General features: G+C 40.7%; 1 protein-coding gene across 4 annotated transcripts in view; it reads right to left on the bottom strand.

Moving 5' to 3' along the window:
- Positions 1 to 19835, bottom strand: part of FGF13 (fibroblast growth factor 13) — a 260995-nt gene that overhangs the window by 102969 nt on the left and 138191 nt on the right. For 3 of the 4 annotated variants that reach the window (XM_026848686.1, XM_026848688.1, XM_026848683.1), the window contains exon 2: positions 13896 to 14063. In XM_026848686.1, coding sequence (XP_026704487.1) covers positions 13896 to 14061 — 166 coding nt within the window. In that variant the 5' untranslated portion in view covers positions 14062 to 14063. Of the gene's footprint in view, positions 1 to 13895; positions 14064 to 19719; positions 19739 to 19835 lie in introns of those variants that run through there. The other variant, XM_026848687.1, reaches the window with a different exon arrangement.

Genomic DNA, 19835 nt, shown 5'->3' on the forward strand with positions numbered 1-19835 from the left:
CCTAAATCAAAGTAGTACAACTGAACCTTTTAACTAAAGTTTCCTTTCTAACCAACCTACAGTAACAAAAGTCTCTTGAGAAATCTGGTGCGTGAGTTTAGTTTTGCATGTTCTTCTTTATAAACCTTGACTTATGAATTATATAAAAACAAATAATATCCCTACAGATTTGTGTCCTCAAAAGTAAGTGTTCGTCACAGACATCAAGTCTGAAAAGCTGACAGTACTTTATTAGGTGCTCCGTCCCCAGTCTCCTCCTGCTTCCCAGCCAGAATCTTTTCCCTAGAACTAAACAGAGAGAAGACGGACTTAGAGCAACAAGAGATTGAGCTCAGACATCGACTCAGAGGGAAACAGAATGACTCATGAAACACAGGTTATACAGAAAGATTGCTAGAAATAAAACAAGGAGTGAAGGTAGAGAGTTTGGCACAAGAAACAACTCCCGTAAGAGAGTAGAACTAAATATAGAACTCCTCTGCAGCACCAGGTTAAGTCACTGGTGCCTTTCAGAGGTATGTGATGAAAACTTTGGGGATGTATTACAGAAGTCAGACAGTAAGTCGATCTGAAATCAAGTACCACTCTCACTGCATCCATCCCAGGATGACTGAATTCCAATTTTACCCATAAATAAGAGTCTGGCCAAGGACTTACAAAGAAAAATGTCGGCAAGCATCCATCTCAACATCATTCTGTTGGAAACAAGCTGACTTTAACGGTTGGCAATAAAGCTCCTAAAAAAAACCCTCAACTCCAAAACATACCACTAAAAAAAAAACCTGGCACAAGTACTGGGCTTGGCTTTTTTTTTTTTTTTTTTTTTTCCCCCCCAATGTCCTTTTGAGACATTAGTTTTTAAAAGGCACCTTTTCAATTCTGTTGAGGCAGTACAAATTCTGTTATAGGAAAGATTATGTCCAGAACAAATTGACATAGTGCTACCCAGCAATTTTCCTCAGTTATTCTCTGGGATGGACAATTATGCACGTTTTCCTTTGCATGTGCAAATTAAAGAATCTGCCCATAAATATACCTGATCAGATATAAATTGTCAGCATTCTACATAAGTTAATGTACTTTATTAAAAATATGTAAGTTAAGGATATGGACAAATATTTGTGTGGTTGGAATCCACTTATTTAGATTATTAAATAAATTCTTACATATGACAGTATGAAGAGAGCTGTGAATATGGAGTTAAAGAAGAAGCTGCTGTGTTTTGTGCATCTGGCTGGTCAGTTCATGGGGTCTGATCTTCACAGGGTAAGGCAGAACAACCCAAGGAGAAGAGGCCATGTTTCTCTGGCAGCGTTGGCATAATAAAGATGATATTACTCAAAGCAAAGTTGCAGTTAAGTAACTAATCTGTTTTACTTTAGAGCCCTCTGTCCTCTTCAGGTCATTTCTCTCACTTTCAGGTTTCTACCCAGAAGTGGCTGCCAACTCCTCTCTGATGCAGTGGCCTTCTAACTTCCTTGGAGCCCAGGGATCCCTCTCTTTTTCAATTCTGGATCTCACCTGCAGCCAACAGATTCATCCAAAAGCACCCTGCTCATCTTCTTACCCACTCTCCTAGCAGACTTTTCTTCCCCAATATCGGATTCACCTTCTCCCATTTCAACCCCTCCTCCTCAGTACGATGATGCTTTATGGTTCAAAATTTGCCTCTCCTCCTTGCTGCTCTTGATACCCATTCCCCTATCATTGTTCACCACCGTACTGAATCCATCTTTCATTCTGATGGTCAGTCCACACTTACTTTCAAATTAAAATTAATAGGAATGGGGAATAGAGTGTTTTTCAGCAAATGAAAAGTACATTTATCTTAAAAAGTGTCTTCAGCGGACGTGACCTATTAACTCATCCAGTTCTCAGGGTTCCCAGTGGTATCAGCCTGCATAAGTATCTGCTACCATTATGTCCCGAAGAATGTTCTCCTGTATTCTCAATTTGAAAGAAATATTTACACACAAAAGAGGCCTCCTTAGGAAAGCATGTACCTTAGTGTGCCAAAGAATAAGCAGCCAAGAGAAACCTCCACAGGAGAAATACCCATCCTTTAAAACAACCTACCGATTCTTGTTTAGAAGGTCATCACTCTTAAAGAGGAGGAGTCCACGTTAATTCAGGAACTTTTTGGCGATCTGTTTAGTCTTCTTCAAGGCTAATCAGCATGTCTTGAAGGTAGCTGGCTCAGCAACCTAGCAGACAAGTGATTTTTAAATAACCTCCATGTCTGTTATTAGGAGGGAAACTATCAAGGAGCAGAGAAATTTTTTAAGCAGAGCACATGAATTTTAGAGATATCTTCCACTTGAGTAGCAATTGCATATCATAAAGAATATGTTCTTCAGCACCAGCAGGAAAGCTTATTTTGACTCAGAGCTTCCCTCAACTTTGAAATAACTAGCACTGCATTTTTTTAATATATCCAGAACCACTTCATACTGACTGTACATTTCACTGCACATATTAAATGCACTACATGAAATTATTTTCAGTTAAAATAGTAATTTCCTAAACATGCTCCTTGGTTATTAGCACAAAGACCAGCAAAATTTCCTCACCATTTTTACATTTATTTAACTTAATATCCAAGTGATTTAAGAAACCCCTTATTTGCATTCGGCAGCTCAAGTTTTTGCTTACTACCATTTTTACAGTGTATTTAATCTAAATTTATCATAAAGAGACCAGCCATATGAATTCTACCGGGTTAATGCTGGTAGCTCATCATCAGAAGAGAACACCCTGTTTGAGGCTTAAACATTTTCTACTAACAATATTTGAGAGACACTAGCAATATTCAATGTCAGCTTTGTCACTCGTCTGAAATGAGAGAATGATTATACTCACCAGAGGTAAGAACAACTAGAGAGAAAAACTCAGTCTTCAACTACTGACTCAGACAAGCTGGAGTTGCAGAGGCAGAGAAACAGGAGCAGGCACCAATTAAGCAAAGGTGCACAACTGAAATTAACTCTAAATTTTTAACAACTCTTGCAATTAGTTGTCATATTTGGCATCACCTGTTGCAGAAATGACAAACCATATGACTGTTCAGAGGAAAGACAGGCTTGGAGAACAGACTGACAGTCACCACAAATGTGGTTTATGCTGTTAACGCCTTTTTCAAAGGATGGAAAACTTAGCACTGCGTTCACCGCAGATTCTTGTCCGGCAGATGGTCTTCATGGCTGACTCTTTTTCAGCAGCCCCATCTGTCTTTACAACATTGAAGGCCAAGTTGGTAAAGCTTCCAAACCAATGGTGTCCATGAGGGAAGGCAGGAGATAGGAGTGAAAACACCCCTATTCCTGAAGTCACCAGCCCACAGTTTACTGGCATCAGAGTCCTCCGTGCCCTGAGAAGTCTCACGAGTTTATTGATGCATCTTGAATGGATGCTAAAGTACCAGCTTGCTGTATGGAATAAGTTCTGATTCGGGCTTAGAGATAATTTTTCACCCTCTGTAGTAAACCTCTTAGTTTCATCCTCCAAGGATGTGAGGCTCTAGGGCTAGCTGAGCCTCTGACCTTCTCAATAAAGGTTGCAAGAAACCCAGCTGAGGGATAAAAAGTGCCTCTTCCACAAGATCCAAGGAAAAAAAATTCCCTGAGACAGGTGCATTGTCTCAGGAACAAGGAAAACCAAGCATAAGGAGAAAGGTTAAGCTGTTATTTAGAAAATATTTGTCAGAAAATCCAAATCTCAATCACATGAATCAAGAGGAAGCAGGGTTGGGCCACCTCATTTGTCTTCTGTATGGGGCTCCAGCAAAATAATCAAGATGCTCAGGTATTTGCATAACATTACACTCTGCCACCACTACCCACACCAGTGCTTTTCTGACTTCTCTCTGTCAAGTGCCACACAAAAGAAATTAAAACCTGGCTTAATGCTGGTACACTAGATTTTTATTCTGCTGTGAGAGCTAACACAGCTGCACCAATAACCTTTCTAGAAGGGACTGTTGTGTCATGTGGAAATGTCAAGCGTGAAAGACAGCTGGCACCTAAAGACTTCTTGTGCCGTAACTTGTATATATTCTTCATTTTTTTCCTTGCTAAATCATCATGCAAGAATTATTTAGCACAATTGAAAACTGTGGTAGACAGCTTTAGATTAAGAGTATCCAAGAAGCCAAGAAAGAATTTCTCCTTGTTTCCAAAATGCACCATCATTTTCTTTACAGCAAGGGTTCAAGGAACAATGTGTCACTTGAAGAGGATGTACAGCCATGTGCTGGATATACCTCTGCAGGTCAGAACCTTCACAGGTTTATGTCCCTTGTAACCTTCAGGGTTTAACCTACCACTCTGTAATTTCAACCTTTCAGAAAAAAAAAAAACCCCAAAACTGTCTTGTCTCTGTTTTCATACACATGGTAGAAAGAAACAAACATGCACACTGGGATCAATACCCAGCAATCACCTGTTCAGTCTTCCCGAACACCACTACTTGATAGTACACCTTTCCGTCCTGGAGGACAAGAGCTTCAAAGAAGAGATGCAAATATTTTGCACTGTCCTACAAAAGCTGGGGTTTTTTTAAGCATATAAGCAAAATCAAAGAACTTGTACACTGCAGGAAAACTCTGTAGATTGGTACCAGCGGGAAAAAAAAATGAGTATGAAACAGTCTGAACATTGACTTTTTCCCAAACACTACTGAAAAAGTCTTCAATAATTTTACATAAGTGTGCTAGGAAAACTCTGGCCTTTTGCAATCTTTGGACTTCTGTTGTGCTCACTGAGGTCTAGGTAAAACTTCTTCAGTTTCTTTAGCTTTACAGAAAGAATGAAAAACAGAGACAAAAATACTATCACCAAAAGTTAACTGCTTATACAATTATAAAAAAAACAATGATAAAAAAATAATTCTTCAGCTTTGTTCTGAAAGCATTCACAACTCTGACAGAGCAGTATCCAGAAAGAGACACATGACAGAAAAACACAGAGTTGAGGGAGCACATGGAGACCAGACTGAGTTCAAATTAAGACTAAGTTCCTCTTCTTTTCCAGATAATCCTAGAGATGAGGTAAGGAGCCTGCTAGACTTTCTGCTGAACCTTGGCTTTTGTTGTCGCTTCACTTCTGTGCACTCAGAGGTATCAGCTGCTGAAGACCCAGACTGCCGATGGAATGAAGAACAAAAACCTTTGAATTAGATATAGGTTGAGCTAACCCTGGAACTGGAAACCACAGACATCCTGTGAGATAATACTGTGAGTTACTCAAGCTAATTATCCTTGGGATAGGTAACACCACCGCATGGCGCTGCGCTGGGCTGCACAGATGTGGGACGGTAGCTAGGGGATCTCTGCGGCGCGCTCCACTGCGCCACGCAGACGTGCCTAAATGCTTTTGTAAGCGATTGCCTTGGGAAAGGAAACAACTTTCCGGTGATAGTTAAAAGTTTAACAACTCCTTGTTTCCAGACTTGTCCTAAGCTAGAACATCATGAGAAATTTGGCTCTCAACCCAAAGGCCCGTATTTAAGTACTACAGACATTACCACTGATAAAGGGTTGTGCAATAATTATGATGGGCCATGTAGCTGAATAAAGTACAAAGAAAAACCTTCATTATTAATAAAGAACTACATCTTCTTATTTAAAATTAGGACAGATTGAAGAGCGAAGCCTGATGCTTTCTCAGGAGAGTCATGGAAAGAAAACCCAGCAAGACAAAGGCCTTCCTCCATACAAGGAGCACTCTTTGCAGCTCTCCAAGAGTCCTTTACAGATGAGCTGAGAAAAGCATAACAGTGTGACTCATTTGGTCTAAATGTCCTACTTCAGATATGCTAAGTGCCAGATACTGTCTCCGTAGTGAATATTTATTCTGAGATGAGAGGAAAAATAGCAAAAGGCATAGATAAAAGATTTGCCTTGAGTACACAGATAAGGTAAGAGAGAAGAGATCTCTTTTGGTTGTCATTGCCTGTTCAGTGACTGGTCAGCTCCAGCTTGAGAATTAAAACCCATCGTCTTGAAATAAAAGCAGTAAAACTGCTCCCCAATGTCATTACTTACTTAAACTTCCCCAGTGCTACAGAGCGGACATTTGGCTAAACAATTACACAATTCACAATTACAGATGCACCTTTGAATTTTTACACAGGAAAAGCCAGTTCAACAAACCACATAATTTCCTATTTGTTACCTGTGGCCAGCTGAGATGGCAGATAAAAGTACTGAGGACTCTTAGTGCCTCTCCTGATGTATCTATTACCCACACCCTTGGGACCCTCTTGCTTGATGACTCTGTGAGGACAGTCATCCAGAAAGGCAGGTCTGCATATACTGGAAAATCCGCAGCAAGTAGAAGTCTGAAATCTGATCATGCTTTACAGAGGTCAGGAAACATCTGGGCACTAAAGAAAGTGTCTAGCAGAAAAAAGAACAAAGTCCAAAAGGGAGCAGGGATTCAATAAGAGGTGCATACGCAGGCAGTTTATAACAGTAGGTTTGATCAAAGGACAACATAGTCTTCAGGAACTATGACTTAAACATCAACTGCCCTGAAGAGGGCTGGGTAAGAGGCAACTGCAGGATGAGCATTGCTCCATCAGTGCCAGACCCCAGCTGAATTGCCCCTCTGTGAGCTGCTGGCCTTGGGCAGCATCCTGGGAAGAGCAGTGGTACTGTTAAGTTTGAAATCCTTCTTCCATCAGAAAGAGGGTGCTTGAGGTATCTTTATTCCTTATTTTTTATCTTCATTTCCTCCAGCCACATTATTCTAAAAATGTGAGTCTGACAAACAGAGTAAGATTTGCACACTATTTCCTGGACTAAGAGGTGTGTGCATACACAGTGAGAAGGATCCTCCAGCTGCAGTTCTTATTTTAGGTCATGCTCAGCTGACAGCAAGAGCCATAGGCCTTTGAAAAAGTCTGTTTTTCAGGTAGGTAGAATAACCTTAACTAGTTAAAAGGAATTAGCAAAGCAAATAAATAGGATGCAGGAATCATGCCTGTGTATAACACACTGATCTCCAAGCCTCTCGGGAGCCAAGTAAAGCCCTAAGGAAAGCTCTGGCACTGTGACCTGTGAGGTGGCAGGTAAATGTGAATTCAAGAAACAAAGAGATGTGCACACAATTTGAAATGCTACATTTAGTGACTTTTCTTCAAAACCTCAAATGCCTTCCTCAATATACACTTTGTAAGCTTTGCAGTACCTGCTGATAGAAATGTTTTATCAACAATTAGATGCCTCCTGCCCCGAACTTTAAACAGTGAACCACCACCTTATTCTTAAATCATGTCCAGCCACCTTAAGACGAGATGGTTTTTATAAAGCGGCACACAGCTGGCTGTGCAAACACTAAGCACAGAGCCAAGTACTTGGTGAAAGGTAATTAAGGTGCAGAAAATTAAAGTAGTAGTAGAGGATAACAGTTTAGGGTAAAGCTGAAAGAGGAACCTAATAACCTGTCAGCATTCATGCATTACCTGCTAATGCTGGCTGCTCCTGTCCCCTGTCCCTCGCCATGCCAACCCACCCCTCCTGCCACGGCTGGCACTGGGCTCACCTTGTGCTGAGCCTCTCCTAACTGACATGGACAGAAAATGCGGTGTTTGGTGGTGGAGCTTGCCGAAGCACATGTCAACGCACAGGTACGTGGCGGGAAGTGAGAGGAGCGGAGGGTTGGAGGCGGTTGGCAGCTCAGCTGGCCCAGGCTGCCACAGAGCCGCTGCAAGCTCAGAGTCTAAGTCCATGGAAAAAATGCTGAATTCCCAACTGTGATATATTTCTGCACGGCTAGAAGTGTCACACCCCAGAATCTTCCGAAGGTAACAGTTAAGTACCTAGTGCTCAGCTGATTAAGTAGAGTGTTATTGTTGCTAATGTTGATGACATGCCCCAGTAGTTTTGGGAATCAAGTCCTTCACTTTCCTCTTTATAATGGGAAACTTTAGATTGCCCTACTGCACAGAAGTGCCATGATGGCATACATGCTCAATCGTGAACCACTGTGGCAATACGAACCATATGAAGTCCTAAGGGAGTAAGAAAAGAATCACACAATCATATGATGTGATATGATGCGAAGAAATCAAGCTAAACTCTATGAGGGGGTTCTGATCTCATTTCCACACAAGTAAATATTGAGTAAATCTTGACATTTGGTGGAAATAATCTGAATTTGCACTGTCTGATCCTGAACCTGAGACAGGCCCAGACTGCACTCAGGTAAGCTCATTAAATACATCCCAACCCCTTCAACTCTTCTGGGAGCACTCACATGTTTAAAGTTAATTGTGTGCGTAAAGTCTTTGGAAGATCAAGGCAAGAGGGCTCAGCCACTTACAGGACTGAGCTATTCTGCTTTATGTACTAAGCATCTAAAGAAAATAAAAGTGCAGTTGTCATCACTGCCTCCCAATGCCATGAAACAGAAGGTTATCATTTAATCACTCAAGTCAAAGCCAGTTTCTCTTTGGGGGTGAAAAGCCATTATAACAGCGGCAGCTTCAGACCTTTGGCTTTTGTGGTCTGTTACCCCATTTAGATTAACCTTCACTACAGATACGGTCCTACAGCTGCAGCAACGCCATGTATATCCAGACAGATAGGATTTAGAGCTTATTTTTATTTAGTATTGGACAAAGCTCAGGCATTGTTCAGTCTCACTGCTGCTCCTTGCCAGTGCCAGGACTCAGGAATGAGGCAAGGTGAAAACTTCACGTTCCCCACAGGAGGACCCAAGAGGTGCAGGCAAAAGCAGAGTCAAGAACCAGGTTTTTCTGAGGGAAGGGTTGATGATGAGAGCACTGAGGGCTGCAGGGCCCAACACCAGGCAATAGCAGACTGCCTGCCCTCCCTATTCTCTCCCTGGGGTGAACTGCTCCAGGCTAGACAGTTTAGTTGCAGAAAGAAGTAATCCCGTCTGCAAGAGCGTTGGTAAAAGGGATACCAAGTCTTCACTTTTCACCTCCGCTGAAAGCAAAAGACATGATGAAAAACATCATGGAAGATTACAAAATGTGATTAGTGTCAAGGGACCGTAACCCTAATAAAGTTTTTAAATAAGATGATATAACTCGGTATGAGAATGAACGAGTGAGTTCCTTTCAGGGGCTCTTGGTCTAGATTAAATCTGAGGTTCAATGCACGCACAGCGCAGATGCTGAACCTCCTCGCTGGCATCTCACAGACAAGTGTGCTGGGTCTGAACATCTCAGACACGACCGGCACAGGCGGCTCTACCTATGCTTCACACAGCTCATCTCTATTATTCCCCACTCGAATACAAAGACCTTTTCAGTTCTGAACAATATGTAAAGTTTAAAAACCTCTAACAGTTCTCCATGATTTCAAATACAGGTTCTCCTCCTCCTTTTTATCCTCTCAAATGCAGAAATGCACATGCATTAGCATAATTAAATGAGGGAGCTGGGCTAATAGGACTGATTTGGTCTAGAAGAAAAGTGTATAATTAGCGTGCCAAGTAACAGCACTATCACTGGTGACACAATGCTTGGAGCACCAAAGGGACATTCGGTATGACAACATAAAGGCTCTGAATTTCTGCTGGTGACAAAACTGTGTGTGCACATGGAGTAGGCACAGGAGTCAGCCTCCCACACAATGTGCTTAAATGTCCTACCTTTTCCTCGCCCCCGGGACTGGCTCTGCCAGTCATCCCATTGCTAGGGATGGAGATAACAAGCCATTGTCAAGGGCAACCGCAAAGCTGCTTGTTTCACATTAGCATCCTTAACATTTTCTATCTAATCAGATTTCCTGTTGGTTGAGGAAAGCTGCCTTTCCTCATTACCAGCTGCTATCCCAGATTTCCCTCTCCCCATCCCCATATTTTGCCATGCTTGTCTGCTTTTCTGTGTAAAAAGGTTATGTATGCCTGGAGGGAGACTAAATGTTACCAAAAAAAAAAAAAAAATCCCACATGAAAACAGAACTGTGGGCAAGGGGCCAAGATTCTTGATTATGTGACTGTGACTAACCAATGGGTGTTTTAAAAAACATTTCTCTCATTATATTCCCTCCTCTGGATGTAATAATACAACTCAAATTAGTTTTCCAGGAGCAGACTTCTTTTTATGTAACCATGTTTTATACAGATAGCAGCAGCTTATGTTTAAACTATTTAAGAGAACAAATAGCTGCAAAATGTACTTCAGATGGTCCTTCTCCTGCCAGCAGTGTATTCCTGGCTTGAGGGAAGCTACAAAACCACCCTGTATTTTGCTGCTGCTTGGATGTAATTGTAAATGCACAATGATCCCAGGACCTAGTATCCAGGTAAGGATGTCAGGTCTGCTTGTTTTATTGCATTTGAGAGATCCACGACATTGTAAACTGTAGAATGACTTTGACAAAACAAAACTGGAATGATGCAGAATAAAACAGCAGTTCATCTTTTAACTTAGTCCAAAGTTTCCTGTAGCATTAGGAAAGGCAGAACTCTATCTGAGCTGTGATCCAGACTGACAGACATCACCTTGCTGACACTGGACCCAAATGAAAATGTCCATATTTTTTGAATATATTGTGGTGATTTCCTATTGTTCTCCTCCTTCCTTCTGCATCTACCACCTAAAAAAAGGTTGTCCTTGCTATAGTTACTGGAGCAAGGACCTTCTATGTGTCCTCCAGGTTGATATCAAATGTACTGGCCCTGGATTTATTCTGCTCAGGTGTATTTGAGGCATATGGGTGCTGTGAAAAATGATGACATTGCAAGCAGGCAGGTAGGGCGTCAGGAAAAGAACAAGAAACCAAGACGGGTTAATTTAGGAAACACAGATCTAATTTTCTCATTCTCTTGCTTCTAGAAATGGGCCTGAAATAGGAGAAATGACAGGCCACCTGGTTCAGATACCAGAGCAAGGTGGTATTTAAGTCTTTCAGCAAATAGTAGACCATTGCCCAAACACCTTTACAAAAAGCCAGGAAAATCTTCTATCTGGTATCATCATACATGCTTAGGGGGTTCAAATCCTGAAGTGATAAATGATGTTCCCCAAGCATTAACCTTGTATGAAAGTGACTAGAAAGTGGAGAAATTCATCACCTAAATGAAACAGTTAGTCAAAAAGTTGCAAAGTTAGAAACATGCAGGATTTACTATGTGTTCCCATGTCATTACCCAGCAGATAAAAAAGATACATTTTTATAGACTCTGCAGAGTCTTTCAAGTCTGCAATTTTCCATAAAACTTCCATTATGACATTTTACTCAGAGAGCTTTCCTAATGGCTTCTTAGTTGCCATACTTTCCAGTACCTTCAAAAACGTGGAAATTATGCTATAGTAACAAGTTTAAACATTTATTTTCATTCATGCTCACAGCACAACTGAGCTCTTAACTGCTGGGTTCACACTAGAAGGTATTCAGGTAGGGTTTGTTTCAGCCACTCCATTAACTTCAATGGACGGTTTAGTGTTTGCACTGAAAGCACAGTTCAGATCATTTCACACTCAAAATTTTTCAAGGTTCGTGCCAACAAAGCACTGACGATGACACGCATCAGTCTTTCAGTGGATCTAACACCATTTCCAGGCAATTCTCAGATTTGGAAGAAAAAGACCAATGCAGCCCAGGCAATTTAAGCTACAACAGAAGCTAAAAGGACTCCTAAGTCTATATTTTCCCTCTCATGGTAGAGGGAACATCTTTCATATAAACACATACAGAAATCTCGCAACAACAAAAATTGATACCCCTGTGAATTCTCATCAACTCAGATGGTTGTGGGACAAGTCAATATGGCCACGGCTTCTTGTGCCCTGTCTAATGCAGAATTCCTGGAGGAAAGGAGAAGGGATAAAAAGGGGAAGAGATATTCATCCTTGTATACTGCAGTAAAAGATGAAAAGCTTTCCTCTTAGAACTAAACATTTTCGGTAAGAATGATTAACAATACCATATGCCATGATGGAAGGAGTAACACAGCTGTTGTTGGAGAGAGAGTATGTAGATTTATGGAGAATCTAGGAAGAGCAACTGTCAGCTTTCAGGCGACAATACGGCAGAACTGATGCTCCCCGGGTCTTCACTTAGAGCGTGTACCTTGCAAGCTTCTCCCAGCAGATCCTGAATTCCTCCACACTGAACCAAATCATGCCCCCAGGAGACTCACACTCTGGAGATAAAAGACCCAGCATACCTCTGCTTCCCTTGTTCTTCTTGAACACTCCATTAGTCTGTATATTGTTGATTTATTCGCTGAAAACAAGCAGACCTAGCTAAGAGCTAGTCCCCAGCACGAATCCAGCTCCCAGTGTAAGTTCCACTGAAATGACCATCAGCTTCTGCTGCATTTACACATGAGCACAAGTTAAAACTGAAATACAGCATGTGAGTCAGTGATGCCAAGTTTGGGGCCCTTCTTTTTATGGCTCACATGAAATCTTTCATTTCACCAAATATCACTTGCCGAGGAGGCTGAGCACCTCTAGTAGCTCAGCTGACATAATCTTCCTAGAGGAGCTTGACGTAAACGGTTTTGGGCTCATCATTTACTCATGAACAACACAAACCCTGACAGCTGAAATTCATTACATTAGCTAATCCAGGGAGTGCCAGGGGATACACCTTTCCTTCATGTTTATTGAGTTTAGAATTATGAAGTCACAACTGCTATAAAGTCAGCCCCCAGAACTGAGAGAAGAATTAGACTTTGTGTTTTCAAAACCCCATTTTAATATTCGGTTTTATCATCACCAAAACAAAAAAATCTCTCCCACTCTTTATGCCACTGTTCGTGTCAGATTTAATATTTCTAGTGAGATTAGAAAGAAATGCTATTTTAATAAAATATGTTTGATTTAAAAGACACAAATCTCCCAGAAGTGGTGCAAAGAACATTCATGCAAAATAGGGGGTATGTAACAGGAGAAAGCAATTGACTGAAATATTTTGGGCTATTAGCAACAGCTCAGCAACTGATGCCCATCATTACAGAGAGAATAATAGAAATGATTTGTGAGGAAGGACTCCAACCTGCTCACTTTGCCATTCCTGCAGACTCAATTGTGGCAGAATCCAGCCCTGAATATTTCATCTTAAAATACATCTACCAGCAGTAGCATTATTTGTCTTGGCAGATACTGGAGCTTATGCAAAAAGTAGAAGGCTTACCATGTGGAATATGAGGCAGTAATGCAAAACACATAGAGAACAATAAGAGAAAATATTTTAAAATATAATTTAAAATAGCTTAATCTTATGTACACTAGATGAACAAGTTAAAGATACAGATACCTCTTTAGTAATTTCATATTAGTAAACATAGCATTAGAAGAAACCATACCTTTGCTTTATCTGAAAAGGAAAACATTCTACTTATTTTTTTTTTTTCTGCTCTGCATGCATTTCATTTTCCAAAATGCAACCAGGCGTGCATTACATACAAACTTCATCCTGCTTCACTGAAGTACAGCTGTCATGAGCATTCTCTAGCGCTATGCAGAAGCCTTATGGAGTGAAAGGTGTTGGGGACAAGCTGAATCTGAGTCCAAGTGCCATATTTTCAGCAGAGTGCAGCTTCAGAAATGTTATTGGAAGGAACCGGCTAGGAATTGATGCCGTTTAATTAGCAAGCAACTTTTGGCAGCCAAAAAAGGGGCAGTGTGTAATGATGAGAGCTGAAACAAACAAACTTTATTTAAGGAAAAGCAGCGTCACTTTACTTCTTGTCTAGAATGATACCGTACATAGCTTATATTACAGTGTCCTGTGATAGCTGAATAAGACACTAACAGGCAAGCAAAGGGGGACATGGAGTGCATCACGCTTCCTGCATCAGTTGCACTACACTGACACAGGCTGGAAAACACACAGCACACTCTAGGGACATACATGGAAAAATAAAAAATAATAGAAAACAAACAGAACATGGATCCATAGTGCCACAAACCTTCCGGCTCTGTGTTCTCTTTGAGGTGCACTTGCTTCAGTGGGCAGCAGAAGATTTCGTGACACTTAGCACGAAAAGGGGACTCTTTTTTCTTTAATTCCGCAGATTGGATCGAATCTTGCCGTAACATAATGTACTCCTGTGTGCCAGGGGGAGCGTCATCCATAACTGTGGTCACCACATAACAAAATGAACTCAAGTTAGAGCTTGAGGAAAGCAATCTAGAGAATTAAATCAACTATATAATGTCAGGGTAGGGGAAAGAAAGGAGGGGAAGAAATGTTTATAGGAAGGAAAATAAAATTTAAAGTGTAAATTATCTTAGTCATGGTGGTAGAAGGGTGGGGAAAACATTTATTTTTATAAACAACGCTTCTCAAACATCAACACTTTATATTATTTCATGCAGCTTTAATAAATAGTAGAATAAAACCCTCCAAAAAGCAACAAGGTTCTCTCCTATGTTTTTTTCCTTATTCTCTTATAACACCTATATCTATTCTGCATGCAGATTAAGAAAAAACAAAGCATGCTTTTATTGGCTAGCCATAGGCAATCTCTGCGTTAACATCGGGGAGTAATCATTCCACATCTGCAGGTAATGCAACATCAGTGCATCTATTCCCCAAAGTAAAAAGAACATGCCTTTATCAGGATATATAATCATACACAGTTCCTTAGAGCAAGGATGATAATCCAACAACATTTGACTTGATCATCATTTTCAATGGATAGAAGAGTAGATGTACAAAGAGAAGCACATTAATCCTTTTGATGGTTTTCTTGTAAAACAGCAAGTCATTTTTTAAAGTTGATCTTATAAATCAATACTGCCATTAATAATATAAATGATATGCAGTCTGAAATGTTTTCTGAGTGGGGTCAGACTATTAAACAGTAAAATGATAAAATATCCAGCATACAGAAAGCTCCAGCTACCTCAAAGTATTACATTACCAGAAAGAACTGAAACACTTTTCCACTATCTAAAAAATGAAGCCTTAATAACAGAGATAGTGAGATTCCTCAGCTTACAGCTTTAAGGCACAGATCATCTCTCAAGAACAAAAATTAAAGGCTTTTTCAAAAGACAGTCTCTAACCACTACTAGTTATTTATAGTGATGCAGAGATATAAAACCACAGCCAAAACCAAGCTGAGATTCTCCAACCCTATGACCAAAAAAGAAAAAAAAAATTCCAAGGATTAGGAAAGTAAAATTCCAAAAATCATGACAGTAATTATTGATAGGTTAGTCTAAAACTACAGATGCACTAGCACTATGTAAGTTTATATGGTTCTAGAAGTGTTGGCCATTAATTCAACCAATTTAACTCTTTTTAAAATATCTGCCAATGTATAAACATTTAAAAATCTGTCAGATTTAAACATGAATCCCCTCAAACAAATATTATCCTCTTGCATCTTCATGCATTTGATTTTTTTATCTCCTTTCAAGAATGGTATGAGGTGATAAATAAGTGATTCAACTTGATAGTCTTTCTTTTCACAGTGGGCAGCCACTTTCTTTCAAGACCTCATTAATCCGCAGGAGACACTTTGCACCTTGGCCGTTGTTGCTTCATTAGACTACAAGCAGCATCAGTAGCACACACTAATAATCCATATAAAGGGTCATTAAAAGGGATGCATGAGCTAATAGGAAAGCACAAGTGGTTCAAAAAAGAGCAGCGGGTCAGTGGAGTACAAGGCCTGGGTTGCCATATAATTGCTCCCTTAACAATACTAGTTCTACTTTGGCTTGTTTGAAGAGTACATATATGTTCCTGAAACATACTGACAGCCCTGAGACTGAAGGACGATTGCTGGGAGGAATTACTATGAATCAACACCAAGATAAGCCAAAACCCAACAATCCCTGATGGATTACTCCTCCAAAAGGACACTATGGAGAAGGTGCTGCTGCAGGCGCCTGTGTAAAGGCACCCGCAAGCTGTGTGCAGTGCCACTGACATGAACTGTGGGAGCCCTACGGCTCATCCCTCGGACATTTAGAGGGATAAAGGATAACATGCGCTGTGAAACATGAAGAGCCAGCAGAGGAGTGAAATATGCAGCTACCTTCTGCCAGCAAGCTGGCTGATACACAGCAGAGCATGCCCCGGCATCACAAACTCAGCTCTGGGCAAAAAGCATGTCCCTGGGCTGAGCCTCTGAGAGGCAGAGTCCTTTCTGAGAACTCCTGTTTTGACTGCGGGACCTCAGAGAATTACCTGCCAGGTTCAATGCTCTGTGGTGCTGGACTGTCACTTTAGTGAGAAAAAGCAGAAATCAGGCTAGCAGCTGCTAAACAGGGTCTTCACGGGAGAAGGAGCTACTGGTGATTACCCAGAGGTATGGCATAAGCACCTATTCTTCTAGGCATTGTTGCTGTTTGGCACCGGGCTACGATTTCTCAACTTCTTTTAGCTTCTGCAGCATCTGCAAACCAGCATCCTCACGGACTGATGCTATTCACCAAGTATCTGGTGAACAGTTATTTGACATCATTAGGCAGGTCCACCCCCATCCGAGGCAAGCTCACTAAGACAGGTGGAGAAGATATATCCGTCCTTTACCACTCATCTACACCTTCTTACCATCACCTATGCACAGATATATTTCAATGTTAATAGGCCACAAAGAGAACTACACCTTCAATGAGTGAAGAACATGCTGAAATCAACAAAAGCACATCAGGTTACTAGAATCCATGACACAGGTGTCAATGAGTCTTGGTTTTGAGGACTATCATGGCACGGACACCTGGAGCAAAGCCTAGGAACCACAGCTCTAATAAAGCCTTAATGCTGGAATGATGTATGGATAACTTAATTGATGTCAGTGTTCTGAAGGGAACAGCTAAAACCTTTTCTTAACATGATGAATGGCCTCAAGTCAGGCTGAGAATTTATTACAAAACTCAGAACAGCCCCTGACCCCAATGCCTCCTTTTCCCTGCTATGATGACAGCCAGACACCCTCATGGAGTCACTGAAATCACAGCTACAGGACCTCAATTACAGGACCCAAGAACCAATCCACATGGAAGTTTCAACAACACAGAATCTAATGCAAAAAGCTTTAAAAACCTGATTCCGTTTTTGATGACCAAAAAATAAAATAAATAAATCAGTGCACAATCATGAAAAGATAATTATTAAACAACTGTGAACAAGTACATTGGAAAAGAAAGAAATATCACCAGGAATCTGCTGTGATTTTGCTAACAGGATAAAAACCATGCTTATGAAAGAAGCACACATACACCAGAGTAGGAGAGAAACAGTACATTTTAGGGAATGAACAAAAATCCAAAGCAGTATTTACATACTGTGCTATGTGGAACTGAGAACATTCTTTTTACTCAACTGTTGCCTCCTTTACAGACTCTGCTAATTGCAGGACCCCAGATACGCTTACACTCCTCTGTGTAATGCACAAATACACAAGGTAGCTTTAAATCAGTTAATTTGGGTACTAATCACAAGCCGGCACCAAGCTCAACAAGGGCAGCAGAAGACTCGTGAGAAGCCTGGCAGATGCCCAGCTTCACTCCATCACATGCATGTTGTTCTCAAGAGCAGTTAGAAGAAACTTTCATTGAGGCACATCTACAGTTCCTCAGGCACCTTTCTGAAGGAGATGTGTAGTCATCCTGCCAGTCTCCAATATTCAGCAGCTGCTCACCCTAACGTACTTCCCATCCTCAAGGATAAAACACCTCGGTGGTCTACATTTCCATCTTCCCATGAGTAAAACAGGGACGAGACTTCTTATGTCATGGAAGTCATTCAGATACTAGTAACGAACTAGTATATTCTCAGTTGGAAGATAATAAATAAATACTTCATAGATTAAAAAAAAAAAAAAAGGCTTTTTTCTTCCCCCACCCTCCCCTCATAATTGGATGGAGACCAAAACCACAGCAATTGCGAGAGGAATTTGCTCAGCGGTTAGCATAAAATAGCTGCAGTAACTATTATGTTTCCTACATCAAAACATTGAACTTGCTAAATATCACCCTGTAGCATATTCCTTATTTTTTTAAAAATAATAATAATTACAATAATAAAAACTTACTGTCAACAAACCAATTGGAAAAAAAAAATCCTTTTTCCTATAAGCCTTACTGAGAGAGAGGAAAGTGATCTTTAGGATGACTGCCGGCACCATGATGTTTTTCAAGATAAATTCAAACATGTTTATTTTATATAAACACACCAGCTGAACACTCTGCTGGTTTGTGTCTTTCTTTTATGTCCAACTGCATTTCAGTCCCATTTAGAATTGCCAGAAACCATAACATCAACCCTGTCCATAGGCCTTGGCTCGGGTTCCAACTGAATAATTTTTGATATAATTCAGAGTTCAATAAAGCTCTAAGGAAGCATCTTTTCTTCCCTCCTGGTTTTACATAGAGAGGCTTCAGCTCTAAAGGCTGTAGCAATCATAGTTTAAATATGTATCAATATCCAGGCCAATGAAATCCTCATGTTCCTGTTAGATTGCTGTTCTTGTATGTATGACACAATTTAACACAAAAATTTTATACTTCCATGGATCCACTCCCTCCTTGAACGACCTTTCGGGTCATTACCTTAAACATGAATTTATTTCCTCCTCTTTCAGTTCCCTTACTTTCCTTAGTCTGGTTAGTTTTCCATGCTGTGAACCCGAAGATACTTACAATAAAGTTTTTCCAGCATTTCGGAAGGACTGAAGTCATAGCTCTTCAATAGATCTTCAAGCCATGAGGAACATTAAGAGCACCGCTTATACCTCACATCTACAAAATTAAGAAAATCCCCTTTCTCTTTGGCACAAGGGAGCAAACTGCAAAAAATCATTCCCCCAGTATAATTCTTTTTTGAAAAATACAAGCAGCAGCACATGCCTCACCACTAGCCTGTGAAGCTGTGCTGTGAAACACGATGGCGATGCTCACTGAGCACCTCCTTCATCCTCTGCCTCCTCCGCCCACAAAAAGGAAATAAAGGTCACAAGCGAAGTTACCCAGGCCCTTGAGGCTGCTTAAAGTTATGTAGGAAATGTTGTGTTTGTTTTTTTTTTTTCCTTTTAGGAAAAACATTAGGACATCAAGTTGCTTTCAGCTCCTTACAGAAACAAATCTAAAAAACCTCTCCAAAATAACTTGCTTCAAGTGATTGCCTGCAGGACAGGGAATGGTTAGGAAAGTGGGGTATTTTTCTGAAATAACATTTTCCCAGTTAAAGCAACTGATGAAAAGCTCTTGGGTACACATGCAATAACAATTCCCTTTGCTTCTTTTCATCGTTGCTTTGTTTTCTCCCTGATGTATTCCAGCCGAAGGTGTGATTTTTGTTAGCCACCTGGACAACATAACTATCTCAGGGCACAAAAATACTTCCAAGCTAATTAAATAAAATAAAAATATAACCTGGGTTTGTGATACACTCAAAACCTCTTAATGGCAACACAGTCTATCCATACCATTTCCCTATCCAGCTTTGCCAAAATCTCAATGAAGTGTTCTTACCAAAGAGCCCCGGCACTTCCATGTCACACAGAAACCTTTCAGTTTGCATCTATGTGCTCACAACTTTGAAGTCTGGTTGACTCTGACTTGCAGCTTTCACAGTGAAGATCACAGGAAACACAAGCAGTCAAATTCTCTAATTTTTATTCACAACAAGCTATTTCTGGAGCCCCACTTCTCTCTCCACTACTTTCTCCCGAGTACATCACCAAAAAACCAGACACCACACCAGAAATACACCGGCTCATTCAAAGTTAAAAAACAAACCAGCAAAAATACCCTGTGGAAGACCCAACTTTTTACCTTGAGTTTCTTTGGATGGTATTTCAAAATGAAAACTCTGCTCAAAATGAACTCTTGCTACATCTGGAGGCGGCTGCTGGACGGGGTCTGTGATGGATGACAGTCTGCCAGCGACA

Source organism: Athene cunicularia, assembly GCF_003259725.1.
Source record: "Athene cunicularia isolate RWA chromosome 4 unlocalized genomic scaffold, athCun1 chr4_part3, whole genome shotgun sequence".
In the NCBI taxonomy this organism is placed as follows: domain Eukaryota; kingdom Metazoa; phylum Chordata; class Aves; order Strigiformes; family Strigidae; genus Athene; species Athene cunicularia.